The sequence below is a fragment of the Procambarus clarkii genome, chromosome 37, assembly GCF_040958095.1.
Source record: "Procambarus clarkii isolate CNS0578487 chromosome 37, FALCON_Pclarkii_2.0, whole genome shotgun sequence".
Classification (NCBI taxonomy): domain Eukaryota; kingdom Metazoa; phylum Arthropoda; class Malacostraca; order Decapoda; family Cambaridae; genus Procambarus; species Procambarus clarkii.
The window spans coordinates 18,515,709-18,536,271 of record NC_091186.1 but is presented as its reverse complement, the minus strand read 5'-3'; the positions used below and the strand labels follow the sequence as shown (position 1 = coordinate 18,536,271).

The 20,563-nt window shown below is 40.2% G+C and overlaps 1 protein-coding gene across 2 annotated transcripts; it reads left to right on the top strand.

Annotated features, from left to right (window-relative positions):
- Nucleotides 1-991: 991 nt before the first annotated feature.
- Nucleotides 992-13,774, top strand: LOC138372045 (otogelin-like protein). 2 transcript variants are annotated; one of them, XM_069337183.1, is made up of 14 exons: nucleotides 992-1,418; nucleotides 3,170-3,259; nucleotides 4,347-4,505; nucleotides 4,617-4,730; nucleotides 5,301-5,442; nucleotides 5,597-5,705; nucleotides 7,725-7,862; nucleotides 8,747-8,920; nucleotides 9,147-9,209; nucleotides 9,942-10,080; nucleotides 10,703-10,831; nucleotides 11,134-11,196; nucleotides 11,742-11,839; nucleotides 12,834-13,774. In XM_069337183.1, the coding sequence occupies exons 2-13, from the start codon at nucleotides 3,190-3,192 to the stop codon at nucleotides 11,819-11,821; spliced, it is 1,380 nt and encodes a 459-aa protein (XP_069193284.1). In that variant the 5' UTR covers nucleotides 992-1,418; nucleotides 3,170-3,189; the 3' UTR covers nucleotides 11,822-11,839; nucleotides 12,834-13,774. The 2 variants fall into 2 exon arrangements, with proteins under 2 accessions (XP_069193284.1, XP_069193283.1); XM_069337182.1 differs by having other exon boundaries at nucleotides 1,011-1,418; nucleotides 12,831-13,774.
- Nucleotides 13,775-20,563: the final 6,789 nt, after the last annotated feature.

The following is a 20,563-nucleotide window of genomic DNA, read 5'->3' as shown; positions in this document are numbered from 1 at the left end:
AGATATCACGCGTATAAACACCTTACTTGAACCCTTAGTGTGACCCCGTCCTCTCAAATAGGGAATCATATTTTGACATAAATTCCCCCCTAAGGCCAAGAACTGACGAACTCAAATTTGTAGCGGCTCGCAAAGTTGATGTGATGCTCCGTTTTCTATTCGTGGGTCTTCTGTTAGATTGGGTAAAGACAATTTAGTACATCAGTTTATTGACGTTGTGAGCGCTTGAGAGTAGGGTCGGCACTATCAACCTGCGATAAGTGCTTCACAGAATTGTTTTTTTACGGCTTTCTGATAAGAGCTGTTGATAACTACTACTAGCTAGCTGAACCACATAGAATATATGTACTGTACCATATATGGTACAGTACAGTACGTACCATATATGGTACGTAAGTACTGTACCATATACGGTACGTACGTACGTACGTACTGTACCATATATGTTGCCAGAGGCAAGACATTACAAATGGTAAATGCAACCACTTCAACAATACAAAAACCCCTTTCACCGAGAAACAATATGGGGAACAGAAACCTTAGTCCATCAAGCCACCAGTGTTTTGTACGATACAGTGGGCACCATCCACATGCAGAAAACATCTGCACTTATGTACGCATGCTCATAAGGTTTTATATAGATTCTGGCATGCTGGACTGGTCTACATGATGTCTGACCCTCTTCACAAACTGGCCACTAGTGAGACTTAAAATACATTTCCTGTTAAAATAGAAATGCGACACCATTCTTCGACATGAAAGTTGTCAATGCATCTAGTTCAACACCTGGCATTGTCCCAATAGCAATATATAATCAATATATATCAAATCCTAATACGTACTAAACAACTGCGCATATTTCCGAGGTTGATTAAACATGGACCCAAGATGTAGACAGATCACAAATGTGTCTCCAATCCTCGAGGGGCATCACAGTTCTCCTGCGATTGGAGTAATCACTTACGTCTTATGGCATTGGGAGCTGCGGACTGGGACGAGGGCCACACTCTCGCCCCCACAACCATCACATTAACAAGTGGTGACTGAGTAAGTGCCAGTCTCAAGCCCTCGTGATGCAAAGTCACGGAGGTGGCACAATAAGTATCAGTTTTCAGTCCTGATAACACATAAAGTGCCAGTCTCGGTCCGTGGTGACACATAAAGTGTCAATCTCCAACTCTGGCGACTCAAAGTGCCAGTTTCCGGCCCTGGTGACACACAAAGTGCCAGTCTCCAGTGTCAAGGTCTCTAGCTCTGTTGATCAAGATATATCACGTCCTTCGTGACCTGGGCTGTGGCCCCTCTAGAGCAGGATGTATATAAGCGAGGAGAAGATGCCTTGAGGCAGACACAGGTCCTCCGCCGCGGCGCCAACATCGTCCAGCGTCTGACACCCATCTCCTTGCTGCCTACCTGAGGTGAGACTGAATATACAGTCTTTAATACACGCTTATGTATTAAGACCTTGCAAGCAAAAGGTTGTTAAATATACGGTTGTACTTCTACTTCTTGGCATAACTGAAGCGAGGGCATGTGGTATCCTATGTGTCTGGGTATGTACCCCTTCTGCTTATTCAACCCCATCCCATGATTTACCACTACGTATAAAATCCAACCTCTTTTCCTAACCTGAAATGTGGGAACCCAGGCAACCTTCCTAACCTATTACTCTGCTACATAGAAAACGTAGATACCTGTGCGCTCTTACTTTTCATAGTAGGCTGTATTTGTATCGTTGGTTACCGTAGCGTGCACAAGGACGGGATGGGCCATTGCCACCTGGCGTTTCGTGTTTTTGTCACCTAGTCATTTGTGTATTTCTCCCCACCAAGTCCTTCATGTATTTGTTACATTGTACTTGCCATCTTGTTCATAATATAGTTGTTATCGTGTCTCCATGTTCTTGTTAGTTTGTTCCTCATGCAGTTATCACCTTGTCTCGTATTTGTAGTCTTGTGCCTAACGTATGTTGGCTTCTTCATCGAGTAATAGCTCATTGTCCCATAAATTTGTTATTGATTTTGTTCCGTTTTTTTTTTGTTAAAATTGTCTACACCGCCGGAAGTGCCACTCAGATTTTAAAATACTTTTTAGTTTCTCGTCAGACATGGCGAGAGAACGAGAGAGAGAGCGAGAGAGCGAGAGAGCGAGAGAGAGAGAGAGAGAGAGAGAGAGAGAGAGAGAGAGAGAGCGAGAGAGAGAGAGAGAGAGAGAGAGAGAGAGAGAGAGAGAGAGAGAGAGAGCGAGAGAGCGAGAGAGCGAGAGAGAGAGAGAGAGAGAGAGAGAGAGAGAGAGAGAGAGAGCGAGAGAGAGAGAGAGAGAGAGAGAGAGAGAGAGAGAGAGAGAGAGAGAGAGAGAGAGAGAGAGCGAGAGAGAGAGAGAGAGAGAGAGAGAGAGAGAGAGAGAGAGAGAGAGCGAGAGAGCGAGAGAGCGAGAGAGAGAGAGAGAGAGAGAGAGAGAGAGAGAGAGAGAGAGAGAGAGAGAGAGAGAGAGAGAGAGAGAGAGAGAGAGAGAGAGAGAGAGAGAGAGAGAGAGAGATGGGGTTAAATATCTGTTAGTTATGTACACAGTGCATTCATCCTAATATTTAACAATCTGTCGTTTTCTTCACCAATAATTTGTTTGTGATTAATAATATTATGTATCATGTAGGTAACAATATATATAGTGCGAATCATTATATCATGCTGGGACAATAATGAACATGTATCTTTGTATCCTGCTGGGACACTAGTGAACATGTATCATTGTATCTTGCTGGGACAATAGTGAACATGTATTATTGTATCATGCTGGGACAATAGTGAACATGTATTATTGTATCATGCTGGGACAATAGTGAACATGTATTATTGTATCATGCTGGGACAATAGTGAACATGTATTATTGTATCATGCTGGGACAATAGTGAACATGTATTATTGTATCATGCTGGGACAATAGTGAACATGTATTATTGTATCATGCTGGGACAATAGTGAACATGATTTCACCATCAACTTCCCTCTTAGACGCCGTAAGAATACTTCTCAGTAACAGGAAAAGTGCCAAGAATTCTCAGTGTAGTACGCTCTGTGAGGCCTTATCGCATGATAAATAGTGACTTAAGTGGTATAATATTGCATAATAATATTAATTTTTTATTAAGTGGTATTTCATAATCGACAGAAGTGTACAAGGCCCTGAAGATGGCGCCACCACTGTTCAACCTGGTGCTGGCGTTGGTGGTGATGGCAGCGGCGCCTCTCCTGGCACAAGGTACCGCATGTTAAAAAAGTCATAACCTATGCAGGCAATGAGTCACAATAACGTGGCTGAAGAATGTTGACAAGACCACACACTAGAAGGGAAGACGACGTTTCGACTTGAGAATGGTCCAGGACGGACCGAAACCATCGTCGTCCCTTCACCTTCTAGTGTGTGGTCTGGTCAAAAAGTCATAACCTAAATATTATTCAATCCATGTTTACGCATCAGAATAATTTTTTTTTATATTAAAAGAAGAGTTGAAATTTTAAATGAATTTTAATATTGATCTTAACATACTAGTAAGGGAATGCGAAGATTAAGCAATTCAGAGTCTTTTAAAGACTTTTAAAACCTTTTAAAGCCCCAAGCACACTTGCAGCTTTGACTGAGATCAGTGCGTGTGCTCTGGAAGAAGTGTTTGCAGAGCACTGTGAAAGACTAAGGTGTCTAACTTGTCCATGTCAACGGGAGAAGAATGTGAAGTTAACTATTAGTGACAGGTGACCTGGTTACTTCAGCCTGTTAATATGCCAGGTCTGTAGGACTCTTGCTACAGCTTCTGGTTCTCCTCGAGGGCAGGCAGACGTTTAAGGGCGTGTAGGGCGTGCCGACGTTCAGCGCGGGTAGGGCGTGCCGACGTTCAGCGCGGGTAGGGCGTGCAGACGTTCAAGGGCGTGTAGTGCGTTCAAGGGCGGGTAGAGCGCTCAGCGGGCGCTGTTACATATGACAGTCTGTAGGCTCGTGGAGAGAGTTTCCAACCACACTTCCCCTACTTTAATCATTCAAACACTTGTGTTAGTGATTTAGTAATGTAATCACGTGTGATTTAATCACATGTGATTAAATCACATGTAATGTAATGTAATCACATGTGATTACCAAATGTGCGAATAAAAAATATAAATATAGTTTGTCCTCGATAAAAGCCAGACGTGTATGAATACACTCTGGCTTCCTGTCCCCCGACACAATGAATTAATTATTATTTTATATACACGGAGTTAATAAAAGAGACGTTATTGTTATAATTATTCAACAAATACTCAAATTAATAATTGGTTGGTGTAATGCCCACACACATATTTATACTCCACAGATTTAGATCATTGTCTGGGGCTATCATCATGCATCCAAGGCGGCCAGTTTGTCCCTGACGGCACCGTGTTGGCCAACCTTCCAGACAAGTGTATGAGGATTGTCTGCGACAAAGGCTCTGCTGTGCCCGAGTTTGTCGGCGATGAGAAGGCTTCTGGCTGTAAGTTGATTTGTTAAGTGTAATAAGCGCTCTCTCTCTCTCTGCGATCCTTCTCCGGATAAGAGTGGTTGTGATCTTAACCAGACTCTGAGTGGATGTAATCTTCCGCAGGTTGTGAGTTCCGAGGGAACATCTACCAGCCGGGCCTAGTATATCCTGCTGGCTGCGCCAAGATGACTTGTGAGGGCGGCAACTGGAAGCCCACGGGAGAGATTGAGACACATTGTGAGTACTGAATGTCCTGTTGTGAGTACTGGATGGTGGGTTGAGTACTCTGTGGTTAGTTTTGTGTTGTAGTACCGTGCCTACTGTTGTACATTTGGTGAAGGGTGAGCATATCATGATTCAAGTTTTCTAGGGTTGTAAGCACTGAGAGGAAGGTGGATAATAGTGTTGAGCCACAATAGGTAGAAAGAGTGTTAGAGCACCTTTAAACATGTGTTGGGGGTTTGTGAATTCTTGGAGGCAAGTGGAGAGTTATTACATGCACCAAGAGGTAGGTGGAGAGTGAACGTATGCACCAAGAGGCAAGTGAAAATGAGTTGGTTAGTTCCGAAATGGATTGTGAGTAACGGGAGTCAGGTCAAAATAGTTCATGTCAAAGATCAGAATAGCAAGTGGAGATTATCTATGAGTGAAGGAACGAAGATAGAGAAGAATTTTGAATAACAAGAAAGCAGGAAGCTTACTTTCTAGCATATGTGTTTCCTTCTTAATGCAGCAATAGGGAGTGAGAACAATATAGTGGCAGGGGAAAGTATTTACTTGAAGTTCAGAGTGAATTTCCCACCGCAGGTCCGCAGTGCGAGGTCTTCGACGACCCCCACTTCTGGAGCTACGACCGTCACAGGTTCGACTACCACGGAGACTGCAAATACGCCATCTCCCAGAAAGGGAACAGCATTGATCCTGAATACGGCATCTTCGCACAGTTCCAGTGAGTTTCTTTGCGAAGCAGTCCTCTCGAGGCATAGTTCAGTATTATATATTTCCTTATACATAGCTACACTAAAACAAAATGCAGTGGGTGAAAAATATATGAACGCATTGAAGTGTTGAGAACGATTTACTCAAAGAGTGACCTTCGCCAGGCGCTGCTACAACATGCCCTCTTGCGTCCAAAAGACCACCTTCAAAGACAACCCGGAGCTTCAGATTGAGATAGGAGAATGGGGACTCGCTTCTCCAGGCATTTTCAAGGTGAGTTTACATTTCCAGAGCACGAAACATCTGATTATGAGGAAAGAAGGGCCAGACTCATGGCCGGATACGCAGTGATATGTATGTTTTTATACTAGTGGTTTTACACGTGTGTAAGCACACATACAAGCAGGACTGTGGATAGATAAATCAATAACAATTAAAGGTGTTTTGCAGGTACTAGAAAATAAGAATACAGGAACTTACTGAAGGCCAATAGGCCCATGCGAGGCATCTACTATTAGCATCCATCAACACTTATATTTGTCTAACCTACGCTAATAATAATGCAGTGACAACAAGTTCTTTGTCACCTAACAATGTGCTCAATAATTTTACAACCCTATCTCAAGGCCAATATTTATCCAGATCTTTTCTAAACGTATCCAGTTTTTATCCATTTTTCTTACTGTCCTATTTTGTGTTGATATATTTAGCCCCCTTTTAATATCTCCCCTTGTTATACTCTTTCCTTCACTAACATATTTCTGTCATGTACGTCTTCAATCTTCGCTTATCTGTAGAATGTAAAATTATTTTGTTTATTCTTCCTTGAACTAGAGGCTTTTGTTGCCCGGAATTAACTTTGACATCTTTCTCTGTTCGCTTCCTATATAATTAATGTCCATTCTATAGTGCTGTTGGTATAGTATTGATGATAACCTCCCTGTATAGTATTGATGATAACCTCCCTGTACAGTATTGATGATAACCTCCCTGTATAGTATTGATGATAACCTCCCTGTATAGTATTGATGATAACCTCCCTGTATAGTATTGATGATAACCTCCCTGTATAGTATTGATGATAACCTCCCTGTATAGTATTGATGATAACCTCCCTGTATAGTATTGATGATAACCTCCCTGTATAGTATTGATGATAACCTCCCTGTATAGTATTGATGATAACCTCCCTGTATAGTATTGATGATAACCTCCCTGTATAGTAATATGATAACCTCCCTAACCATGTACCTCTACCTGTAAAGGTAGTATTTTGTAAGACACAGTTTCAACTACTTTGCTTTAATTTCCGAACATAATATAAAGAGAATTATGTTCTCTTATTCTATATAATTATTATGTTCATAAATAGAGAGAATGTACAGATAAACAAATTATCACATGTGCATATGAAATTGTTTTGGTATTTCCAAGAGATCTCTGGACCAATCAAGAGTCTTCTCCACACGGTCATTACTTATCACTTCAAATAAAACAAACATATCAATATTAATTCTTTGAAGAAGGTCAACATCAGCAGAAGTTTAAGGGGGTTTCCAAGCCCAATGCGTCTTACATCAATTTCCATTTTTTCCCCATAGAAACTTGTGAGAACTGATTTTTGCTCATAAATCCTTATTAATTACCAGGATTTTACATTACTGCGGTTATTCTTACATAGTAAAAAGATAAATCTTGCTATTATACATACAAAAATATTAATTGGAAGAACTTTGGAGATAAGTGGCATCATTGCTTACAAACATATTTATAAAAAGTGTTAAGTACAGAGATGGTCTTCGATTTTTTTATGGTTTACTATAATATATTAACGATTTTGTTCGAAAAATCCCGGAGAAATATTCATGTCTAAATCAAAATAATAGCTTTCCATGGTGAGTTGTGATTGTATAGTGTCGTAGGGTGGGTGTGAGTTGACCCTCATGCCCTACTTTAGTATAATTGGCTACTATTACGACCACAAACAACTCACATAAAGTATGAAATGCGGGTTTGATTGTCCGTAGAGTGTTTAACCACATTTTGTTCTGCTGTTGTTGATTTCCTAGATGTATGCCTTCCTAGTCATTTATTGAGGTATTGTGATTACAAATAGATACAATTATTAGGCCTGGATTATTTTAATATAGTTCAGTCTAAATTGTTTCTGAATGTACCTCATTTTTTGTATTTACTGTTTGGCACAATTTTATTTAATTCTCTGAAATTTTTTCCTGTTCTCCCTCCGTGAATAATTTGTGTATATTTGTGAAACAATTTTGTGTTCTGCAGATTCGTGCAAACGGTGAAGAGATTGAGGTGCCAGCGGGTCCCTACGCCCAGAGGGTGACCGCCGGAGGAGTCAAGCACAATGTCCTTGTCTGGCGCCAGGGAGAATGTCTCAGGATTCTGGGCTCTCAAGGTCTTGTGGTAAGTCTGGCGCCAGGGAGAATGTCTCAGGGGGCTCTCAAGGTCTTTTGGTAAGTCTGGCGCCAGGGAGAATGTCTCAGGGTGCTGGGCTCTCAGAATCGTAACGTGAGCCTGAGGCTAGGCAGAGTGCCTAAAGATGTTGGTGAATGGAGGTTTTATGGTAAGTTTAACGAGAGGGAGAGTGCCTCATGGCGCTGATCTCTGAAGGTCTTGCGGTAAATCCACTTAGGCTGCATTATTTTTAGTTAAATCTAAATTAAAATAATACATTTTTATACAATAATCTTGCTTCTTATCGTACATGTATAGTTTCTTTGTTATTATTTTCTACCGCAGTCGTGGCCACAATTACAATGCTAGCCAACATATATATACATTTTCTTCTATCCTCCATGTACAGGGTTAGAGATCTGTTAAACATATAGTTCAGTGATTTATAGAACAATCAACCCCAGAAGGGTGCTTTTAAAATGCTAATCTAACCTACAAACATAAATTCATTAATACACAGATTTACGTCTGGTCTACATAAACAGTGTTCGCGGTGTCGTCTTCTTATGGCTCCTTCTCATTCTCATGTAATGCTAATGGCCTGGTCGCGTCTTCTGGTTTTAATCTTGATTTGAGTGGAATAATATTTCTTTATAATCCTGCAAAGTTGTAATATGAAGGTGCTTGCCAAAGATAGCTTTAGACTGTCAGATTGTTATACCAGTCTCCACAACTCTCGCCATGTCTCCATGACTGGTAGATGCACCCGAACCTCTATCTCGATAAGGGTCACATCTATATTTAACAAATGAGAGTAGATTATTACCTAGGGACCCTTTGGGGGGCCTTTCCTGCTACCCTTTCACCACCTCCTTTCCCTACTGCCTTTTCAGCTCCAGCACTGCAAGATTCGCTTCGACGTGTGGGCCAACCCTAATCTTCATTCTGAGCTTCGCGGCTTGTGTGGTATTCCGGACAAGAACACTGGCAACGACTTCACTACTAGGAACAACGTGCCGTACAACCCTACGCTCAACGCCCCTGCTGTGTTCGCCGAGTCCTGGAAGGTGTATTGTAATAAGTGCAGTGTATTGTGAGCAAATCACGGCTTAGTGTAATTTTAGGAGCAGTGAGTGGCGGAAAACTGTCCTGCAAAAGTGCCATTTTACACCCTAGAGCACCCCTGAGGGTCGAACCTCACACTGACACATAATTGGGGGGGGGGGGGGGTGTTCAACATGTGACAGACACTATGGGGGTAGAGCTAAACTAACCGCAATATTATGCCTGCAGACACCGGACCAGACCAACCCCGCCTGCACAGCCGCCGGGAGACGCAGGAGATCCATCAACAAGGTAAGTTAGAATGTTGTCTGCTGAGTGACAACTAAACTGTCGTGGGTTGAATCCTGTTGACCCGTCAGTCCTTGGCGTATGGGAAGAATGGGTTGGGGGGGGGGGGGAAAGACCTCGATAACCCTATTCGGCTTCTTGTCTCCCAACAATGGTGAGCCATTGTAATGATAACTAGGATTTATATCATGTCATAAATCAATAGGATAAATGGATATTCTTTAATCCTTAAATTTATTCTTTATAAACTATATACTGTCGATAATTTATACATTTTGGAATTTCTAATCATATGCGGATATTGCAACTAATTAATTTTGAGCATCAAGCATTTATTTGCACTAAATAAAGATAATAGAAATTAGTTTTCTTCTCTCAGTGTTCCAATAAAGCACTGCAAATGAGAAATTAACCAACACCTTTTATTATATACAAAATTTTATTGGGAACTATGTTAAAAGAATATTTAATTAGAACTACCGGTATAATAAAATATTTAATTTTTTCTAGTTTGAATACCTTTTGTTGAATATTTATTTAATCCCTTATCATTATATATATTCTTCTGTATCCTTAATTAAGCTTAGATTAAACAAAAAATCAGTAATACTATTAAAACTCCACAAACAAATATTACAGGATTTCTGTGGAAGGTCCACTCTCTTTATTATGTTGGAAATTGCTTCTTTAATAAGTTGTCAAAGAATAACAGGATTTTTTCTATTTTATCTACAGGAGTCTCAAGCAACGCTCAAACAATGCCAGCAGGACAATGTTTCATGGAAGAGAATGTTGGCACTGTGCCAGCAGACTGTTGGTGGGGCAAAATCCAATGGCCAGGGTGCCTCTGGGGAGCTCAGCCAGGTGCTTGTGGGTAAGACTACCACCAGGGAATAGTCAGAGTCCCTCCATGGAGGTCAGCCAGGTGCTTGTGGGTAAGACTACCACCAGGGAATAGTCAGAGTCCCTCCATGGAGGTCAGCCAGGTGCTTGTGGGTAAGACTACCACCAGGGAATAGTCAGAGTCCCTCCATGGAGGTCAGCCAGGTGCTTGTGGGTAAGACTACCACCAGGGAATAGTCAGAGTCCCTCCATGGAGGTCAGCCAGGTGCTTGTGGGTAAGACTACCACCAGGGAATAGTCAGAGTCCCTCCATGGAGGTCAGCCAGGTGCTTGTGGGCAAAAAATCCCATCAGGGGGATGACCAGAGTGCCTCCGGGGAGCTCAGCAAGACTTGTGGATAAGACTTCCGTCAGGGAAAACAGAATTAAAAGTAAAACATAGAGTGGGAAGATAGAAACAGAAAGATAAACACAGAAACAGGGAGAAAGGAATAGAAGCTGATGAAGCGATTGAGAGAACTTGATTAAAATACATTCTAAGGAGAAAAAACAAATACGAATTATATGCCATGAAAATGAATATTGGGTACAGAGACAATGTGAGCATTGACCATTAGCCTCAACACCACCTTTCTCCTCTCTCTCTCCCGCCAGATTCGTGCGCCTTTGACCTGTGTATGATCAGCAAAGGCTCGCCAGACCCGGAGAAGGACACTGAGAAGTGGCTGGGTGAGGTGAAGGTGATGACTAAGGAGCGAGTCTTCATTGAGACTATGGTTGTGGGTGAGTTAAGACACGTGATGGAACCTTTACTTAGGGCAAAGTTCATTTGTATAATGAATTATTATTACTTGTTTAAATCATTACTGGAATAGTTAAATGATAATTATATCATGCATGATGAATTATAATAATTATACTACTACTAGCACTGATAATAATAATAATAATGATAATAATTGTATTGCCTTTAGTTCACTGGAATATATATATATATATATAATCCAAGTGCTTTTTTCGTTAAATATTACTGAGGTAGACACCTGACAACAGAGGTAGACTGATGATGTGTCATGTGTCAACAGAGTGTGACCGGGAGAAGGGTCAGTGTGAGGACCTGCCTAAGGAGGTCGTAACGACACCCAACCGTCAGTATAGTGCAACTTATCTAAAGTGTTAATGAAATATATTCCTAGTAGCTATATAATTATGTGGTTACTTCTTTATGGATGTTTTATATTGTAGGTTCGTCTTTGCACTTGCTTGAAAAGTTGAGTATGTAATGAATGTGATTTAATTATTCATTCTTACTGGTAAACTTGTACTTAAATATTTAACTGTTTAGATTATGTATAATATTATATAATAACCAGTCAAACTAACAAACAAATTCAGGTTTCCCTTCCATAACTCTAGGTAAACAACAGATGAATTTAGATTTATCTTATCATAATCAGTTAAACTAACAGGCTAACTCAGGTCTTTCTTGCATAACCAGTCACTTTGGAAGATGAACTCAGATGATACTTAGCATAATCATTCAAAATAGTCCTCTTAGTCAGAACCATACGGCACTACGGGCTCACCATAGCCCGTGCTACTTGGAAGTTTTTGTTCCAGGTAGCGAATCTTTAACAACAAACCTCTTAGTAGGAATATTATATTAATTAATCAAATTAATATTTTCTTACAGCCTGTACGAATCCCATCGACTTGATCTTTAACCCGGGATGTTTGGGACTGCAGCCAATTCGGCACTTCTTCCACAATTAAAACCACCACTTCTTCCTGGTGAGGCTCCATGAGTGTCCACGTCTAACTTCGCCATTATTTCACTTTTAAACTGGAAGAATTACCTGTCATGAATTTTTGTTTTCACATTGTCAGCCATATAAGACTTATAAAAACACACGTCCTTAGTTTTCAATCTCTTAGTGTTGCTTGTAATGTTATTGTTTTCAATTAAAATTACTAACACTATACAGAGGACTAAATTAAGACAGGTTCTTGGAATTCCCAAGATTTGGAATCACTCATTATATTTGCTGACTTTTCATTTACAGTTAAATGCATTGTTAACGTTGCAAAGAGCTTAAATCATATTACACATTTGTTCATGTCTAATGCAAAGATCATCAAAATGCGTTGCAGAGTAATTTTAAATGAATTTTCATGCCAATTATAAACACTATATTCTAATGAAAATTAAAAATAAGTATAATAATATAATAGGATTAATATCTGAAAGCAGAAAGCCATTTAATATTTCTTTTCAGCTTTATCTTATCCATATTATGTCCCATTCAGAACATAAAGTTAAGTTTCGGTCTATAGAATAGACATAAATTCACTTTAGTACGTGGAGATAAGACTGATAAAATTAATCTTTGGAATTAGATACCTCGCTTACGAAGAGAGATTGAGAAAGCATTAATTGCATTATCTAGAAACGCAAAGAGTATAACAAATCTAGAAATTCATTAACTAGAACTCTTAAAGGTATATTATACATATACCTTTATATACACACACACACACACACACACACACGTGTGTGTGTGTGTGTGTGTGTGTGTGTGTGTGTGTGTGTGTGTGTGTGTGTGTGTGTGTGTGTGTGTGTGTGTGCGTGTGTGTGTGTGTGTGTGTGTGTGCGCGCGCGCGTGTATGTATGTATGTAGTAAACAAAAGAGGTCCCAGGTCAGAGCTCTGGGGGCGCTCCACTTGCATTAGTTTTCCGCTCGGACTTAAATCCATTTATGCTAATTCTCTGTTTCCTTTGAAGCAGAGACGGATGAGCTATTGACGGACCACATGACGTCGGGAAGCTCGCAAGTGTGAAGACCGAAGACATGCTGTAATATTTAGATACAAGCCCCTGTAATATTAGACCAAAGACCCGTAAGGTGCTGTAATATTGGGATACAAGCCAATTCATTGCTGTAATATTAGGATACAAGCCAATAAGGTGCTGTAATAATTGGATACAAGCCAATTCAATGCTGTAATATTAAGATACAGACCCATAAGGTGCTGTAATATTGGGATACAAGCCAATGGAATGCTGTAATATTAAGATACAGACCAATAAGGTGCTGTAATATAGGGATACAAGCCAATGCAATGCTGTAATATTAAGATACAAACACATGGGGTGCTGTAATATTAGGAAGGAGTCCAAAGAGGTATTGTAATATTAGGATACAAGCCCACAAGGTGGTGTAGTATTAGGATACAAGTCCATGAGATGCTGTAATATTAGGATACAGATCTATAAGGTGCTGTACTATTAGTATATAGACATATGAGTTACTGTTGTATTAGTGTGCAGGCCCATGGAGTGTTGAACTCTTAGAATACATGTTAATGGGGTGATGTGTAGTAATGGTACATATCCCTCATTAGCACATATAATCAAGTGCAGCCTCCAGCCTGTGTGCTTCTGAAAAAGTACTGTTTAAGTGGCCTAACCTAACCTAACCTAACCTAACATTAACTAACCTAATCTAAAGTGTAAATGCACATGTCAGCATCATATTAGCGGAGAGCGCATTCATGTTGCAATTGTTTTCGTTATATAGTCAGCAATTTAATGTGAAAGTTTAAATATTTTTGTTCAATAAAGTTAGATATTTACTCTTAATATCAGGCTGCAAGAATCTGTCACCTAATAATGTTTATATACAGTTATAAGTGAAGTTTCTCTTTCTGTAAAATGCAATTTGAAAACTTTGGCCTTTTTTTTCATCCTGATTATGTTACCAAGTTAAAGTATAATGTCTTTGTTCACAAGTTATTATGACAAGATAATAATGCGCCAGAAAGGATCTGGCTCGCCTTTGGGTTACTGGCGCTGCTGTTCCGGAATATTACTGCTTGATGTAACTTGTTCAGTTGTAATAATACTTTGTAAGCGAATCTATAACGTTTTAAGGATTGCAAGCGAAGGAACAGTCGTTTTTGTGACAATGAACGAAGATTGTGTTCAACTTATGGGAGGTCCCTTTAATGAACTGGGCTTCCACTCCCCCCCCTTTACAGATATAAGGAAATTATCAGGATAAAGGTCATACCCATTATGACTATATAGCAGTAGGAAGGGTTAGGAAGACAGACTATGAACTGGGATATGAGAACAGAGTCAAAGAACGATGCCCAACCGTTTCAATCATCGGGGATCGAACGCCAACCTTGCAAGAAGAGAGGCCGTGGTTCTACCCCACCAGTCCAAGTGCAAGGATCCTGTTTGACATACGTAAAAGGCATGTGGTCCCACTTTGTGGGGCCACAAAGTGAGGACTTAATTCGATGAAATAACTATGCCCAAGATTACCACCAAGTGCCGTCGGGATGTTGGGGATATAGCTTCGGCTACCAACATCTTTTGTACGGTCACGGTTGGTCAAGTGGTTAAGGTACCATGTACGCCAGTTGCATAGTGCTCCTGGCTGTCTGGGTTCGAATCATTTCTGGGGTGTGGAGTTTTAAGTTGCATATATGTTTGGGGACCATTCAAGCTTGTTCGCATATATATATATATATATATATATATATATATATATATATATATATATATATATATATATATATATATATATATATATATATATATATATATATATATATATAACAAGAAGGAGAGAGCCTGGTGTTGGAGAGTCGTGCATTTTTAAATTATTTTCATCTGCCGACAGAAAAAACTCCGTGTTATTACATTCCTTTGGTTTCATTGTTGCCTTCCCTGAACCCGTGCAACAGTCACCACCCACACTCACCAACGTGCAAGTTCACGTGCAAGGGAACTGGACAAAGTTCCCTTCCTCCACTAGATTTCTGAATTTTACTTGTACTGTAGAAAGAAATCTATTAATTAGAACATAAGTAGAATGATTCAATGCAGATGGCCTACTACATTGAGCTATATTTCATCAGTTTCCAATCCTAATGTAAATGTTTGGTTGTAAATAAATATTTTCTTGTTTGGTGTTGTATCAGAACGATTTATTTGGTAACTGTGGACTCAACCCGTCCTCGTAATAGAACGCTGTATTTTGACGTATACTCTACCTAAGGCCAAAATTGTCGTCCTAGAAAACAGTAGCGGCCTGTGAGATTGACATACTGTCCAGTTTTCTGTTTTTGGGTCGTCTGATAGGTTAGGATAAGGGGCACTTTAGTACGACAGTTTCTTGACGTTGGGTAACTTTAGGAGGACAGGCTGGTGAGATAGCCATCAGCTGGGTCTTCTCTGGGGCAACAGTAAAATCCTACAATTGTCCAGAAAATAAAATAATTTCATGAGTTTTATTGATGTGATCTACCTCTTCATTCTTGTATAAAAAAATCTGTGTACAATCAGCTGCCGAGACACCAGCTCGTGGAATTAGCTTAAGTATGTCATTGAAACAGAGATCGTTCCATTGTTTACCTCAAACTGGAAAGCTTAGGGATTTAAGTAGTTCTAAGTGAGGTACAGAAGCCTCCCAACAAATTAAAAGTTTCTTAAGCCTTCACAAAAGTCCGATATGCCATTCCATCTCAAATACTCCAGCAATATACAAGGCCACGACACATATGTATCCTCTCCACAGTGTGGCTCAAATTTGCGGTCAACTGTTGTTGCAACATCTGATAAGCGTCTTCTATTTCTAAAATCAAGCTGACTGTTACTTAACACTGTCTCTATTGTCTCAATAATAACTTTAGAACAATAACAATCTTATTGCAGGCGATGAGTCACAATAACGTGGCTGAAGTATGTTGACCAGACCACACACTAGAAGGTGAAGGGACGACGGTGTTTCGGTCCGTCCTGGACCATTCTCAAGTCGATCGACGACGAAAGGTCGTCGTCCCTTCATCTTCTAGTGTGTGGTCTGGTCAACAACAATCTTATTGTTCATTCGACGATATTGACGATCGACGACGACACGTCTTCGTCTCTTCATCTTCTAATGTGTGGTCTAGTCAACAACAATCTTATTGTTCAATAAGGATAATAAAAATCTCAATAATGATAGCAACCAACCAATTCCACTTATACACAACTCTATTTTCCAAACCTGCCCTTCCCTAGAGCCCTATTCTGAGAGCTTCAGAACACATTTGTTATTCCCCCCTTGGTAATGCACTTCGTCCTGCCTCACTCCAGTTAAGGCAAACTCTTAACCCTAGCGGCTAAGCAAACACTATATCCAAAGACCTTGCAAAATATATGCCAGAGTTAATTCATTTTAACTTTCAATTCTGAGATACAAGCAAACTTTAAACTCTAGGGAACTTGCTCACTATTAATTATAGCAGCGACACAAACTATACGCTCTGAAGGCCCGTGTAAATTGTATACTTTGATGAGAATGTAAAGTTCAATAGATTGAATATAATTATTATTGCGTGCATATGTAGTTATATTCTAATATGTCTCTGTTAAATGCTAATATAATTTAGTGTTTACGTGAAATATAATAGAAATATACTAATGTACCAGTAGACTTTTTTTTTTACATAATTAGAAAGTGTCCTTATATTCAATTACAAATTAACTGTATTTACATATATCACTGCAATACTTTATTTGTGTGAAAATGATTTACCTATGCTCGTAGGCCCGAAGGAAGGAAAAAAGGAAGGACATCTTAGATCAAGGGGTACAGCTTTCATATGTGATAATTACTGTTGTTTAAGCGTCTACAGGAAATTGTGGTAAAATATCTTAATTACAAGTTTAATTTACGTAAAATATATGAAGTAGGAATACAATATTATAATATGTTAAGACATTTTGTCAAGCCAAGAGGCCGGGAGCTGATGTATATTTACACCTGAATGAATTCGGTGATGTATTCATTCAGGTGTCTGGGATGCTCCCGGACGCAGGTTCGAATCCTCGTCACGGCCTTTGTGGATTTGTTCATTTAATACGGTGATGTGATCCCGAGTGTGTGTTCTTGAATACCGAGGCCACCGAAAGGAATTATCTGTTTCTTAAATGTGTTTGTGGTAGGTCACTGATTATAAATGACAGGAGAGTGCTGTCAGTTGTTAGAAAGCTTTCCAGGAGACGTATTTAGAGTGTGACCATTTGTTGATATTTGATGGTTAAGTGTATTTTTTTTTAGCAACTTAAGAGTGAGGGAGCTGGTCGACTTTGGCAGCCAAATCCGATCAGCTTCTCAGACATCTCCGATACACCAAAATGTTGGATGTGTATGAAAACCTCGTCTATTATTTTCTTGTCAGATATGCCAAAAGTTGATTTCATTTATCGTTGGGTTTGGATGAAATGGAAATCTTTGAAGTGTTGAATTCAATTTCGTTGGAGTGTGTACAGTCGATACTGGCGCCGGATCACCTTCCCGCTCAGATAAGGAAACAATTGCCAGCAGAGCTGTTAGGCAGCCCAACAGCAGAAGTACACCCTTGAGGGACTTGAAGTAGAAGAGGGTAGAGGGAGTAGAAATAGCCTAAGCTACTCTATCTCTTTGAGATGTATTTTATTATCTCAATAAACGTCCTTAGACTTAAACACATGAAGAAAACCGAGCCAGTGTTTGAGCCAGCTGACGGCGTGCGGTGTGAGCGGGTGTCAAGAGGAGGCGTGGTGTCGGAGAAGGTGAAGGAGAGTGACGCTCTGCTCCTTGTCTTCGTACTTTCTTGTTCGCTATTGCTATATGATTATTTCTTCATGGTGATATTTGCTTCTGCTTCGTCTTCCTCTTCTGAGCTTGATTTCTCGTTCTTACTGTCAACTGTCACTGTCAACTGTCACTGTCAACTCTCACTATCACTGGTACTAGACTCTTGGAACTTTTGATTATGTTGAACGAGTTGCTGATTTAGCTTGCTGTAGTATCGACTGTGTGCTTTTCTTTGCTCCGGAATTACAATGATTTGAACCTTGTGTCAAACTGTAGTGGATAGATCTACACATGTATATTTCATTTCTTAATCTATCGAGCCAGTTGATGTAGCCGTTTCGTCCAGATTGATGACACCGATTGATGATGGAGATGATGATGCAATTATTTCTTCTCGGTTTGGGATAACAGGTTCTACCGCTGCAAATAATACAGTGGCTGGAGGGGCTGTAGTTGATGGTGAAGGATCAGGAGATTCTGTACCCTCACCCAGGTCTCCAAGATGACACATGGTGGAGGAGTGGGGGGAGAGTACAGGAGTTTCAAAACCACTCGGAGTTGTGCCTTGTGTCTCATTTTAAGATATGTCGGGGGGGGGGAGGGAGAGAGAGAGAGAGAGAGAGAGAGAGAGAGAGAGAGAGAGAGAGAGAGAGAGAGAGAGAGAGAGAGAGAGAGAGAGAGAGAGAGAGAGAGAGAGAGAGAGAGAGAGAGAGAGAGAGAGAGAGAGAGAGAGAGATAAACCCATCACATTAAAATTATAATCTATTTAATAATGATCTATAGATCATTATTTGAATAATGATCTATAATAGAGAAGTTAAAAGCATAAACAATATTTTGAATAAAAGTAATTTTTAACTCGCCATAAAATATTATAAATAAAAAACAAGTCAATTTGAAAAGTCAATAAAACATTTTCAAATAAATTTCAAGTATGATGAGACTAAACACCCATATTTCAGCCTCTCCTTCTGTTTTGGTATTACTTATAGTAACGATGAGCACCATAGTACATATACCGACTTAGAACGCAATTAGAAAGTAGAAATATTTACTATTGACTTTGGACAAACCGGAAAAAGTTTAGTATTTATGTTACAAAAAGGAAGCAACATAAATACTGTAGTATCATAAACTACTCTCATAAACTAGCCTAACTTAACCTTCCTAGGCCTAATGCACGCTATCTGAGGCCTAATTTAGTACATATGTGTGCTTCACTAGGCCTAGGAATATTTAAATTTATTTTTTAGCTTCATTTTTGTCGAGCTCTATAAAGTGAATAGTACTATATGCAGGCATGTTCAATAGTACCAAATTCTAATTGCTTAGTACGTCAATATTTGTACAATGATGCACATAGTTACAAAAACTACTATCTAAACAGGAGGATGGGTTGCATATTTTTATAATGTAATATTTGATAGCTATTAGTCAGGGAATTTTAAGTTACAAAGTAGATAAGATGCTTTTTTAATTAAATTTCCGGCCTCACAGGAATACCTAGACCTTGATTCTCAGAACTTATGCTGCTGATTCTCATTAGTCTGTTGTTTGAGCTATACATATGGCTCCAGCACTGGCCATGGCCTCTCAGTGGTCTCTGGTGGGAACACGAAGTAGACAATTTAATCCCACCAAGTACTCATTTGCCTGACTGATTTATTTTCTTCAATCACCATCAAGTATGGGTTCAGATAATAAGTTTTCTTCTCTGGCGATGAAGGAGTGTCTTCCCTTCAGCCCTACAACTAAGGGCGAGACAGTGCTGGGAACGACGCTCTCCAACCTTCTTTCTCGCACAAGCTCCCGAGTGATGGCAGTCTTACAATCGTCTCTAAGACATTTCCTGAAAGCATATTGCGACTCTAAAATTTCGAGGAGGAGAGATTTTCCTTCCTCGCTGGGTACCAGGAGCGAGCACCGCCACCGCTGCTGGCAGAAGGTTCTTCTCAGGGAAAGTTATCCATTATAGGCCTGTGTGTGACGCCTCCCCCCCCCCTAGCACACACGGGCTAGGCTGCTGCTCTTCGTTTGTGGCTAATAACGACTCCCAATTTATTGTTTGTGTAACTCACGAACAAGGTTTACCGTTCAGTTGTTTAATACGTTTTGTTTCCCACAGTTAGTCTTACGACCTTTCTTAAAGGGATCAAAACAATTTCAAATTGGTATTTATGTCAGTCCCGATAGACAATGATGGAGATCTTTTCCCTGCTCCTCTGTCTTTACTAGTGATAGACACTGATGATAGTCTACTGCTACAGTGTCTTATGCCAATAATTCTGCTCTTCTGTCTTAAGGTAACGATAGATATTGACGTGGATATCAGCAGGACTGAAGGGGCCAGAAAACATGTGGTATTTTGGTAGAAACTGGCTTTATCAAATGGGGGTCCACATGGGAGTCAGCCGCGTTTTTTATTTTTTTGTTTGCAGACTGCAGCTTTATAGCTTTGAATTTTGGCGCGCGAGGTAGCTGGAGCATGTTGGGAGGGGAATAATGGGGGGCAAGAATGTTGCCCCCTCCCTCATTCATTCTACTCATTCCCTCTTCACTCTAGCTTCATATTTTCCTCTTAGCAAACATTTACCCCAGCGTCCCTCACAGTCCTTACACTTCATCAGTCATTCACTGAACCTCCCTTCCCCCTACCACTCTCTCTCTCTCTACACTCTTTTCTTTTTTACTCCTTGCCGTGTTCACTTCCTCCCTCCCGCTCTATTCTCCCCGTCCCATCATCGTCCCTTACAGTCCCCTTCCCCACCTTCTCTATCCACACTCGTCCCCCCTCCCCACACCCTGCTCGTGTATTGTGTTGTGTCTCCTCGGAGTCTCTTTCCTCCCTTCTCCTGCCCTACATGTCCTCACTCCTCGCCCG

Coding starts and splice junctions, on each gene's coding strand:
- LOC138372045 (XM_069337183.1), top strand. CDS start 3,190: ATGGCGCCACCACTGTTCAACCTGGTGCTGGCGTTGGTGGTGATGGCA. Junction 3,260..4,346: donor GGCGCCTCTCCTGGCACAAG/GTACCGCATGTT, acceptor TATACTCCACAG/ATTTAGATCATTGTCTGGGG. Junction 10,832..11,133: donor CATTGAGACTATGGTTGTGG/GTGAGTTAAGAC, acceptor ATGTGTCAACAG/AGTGTGACCGGGAGAAGGGT.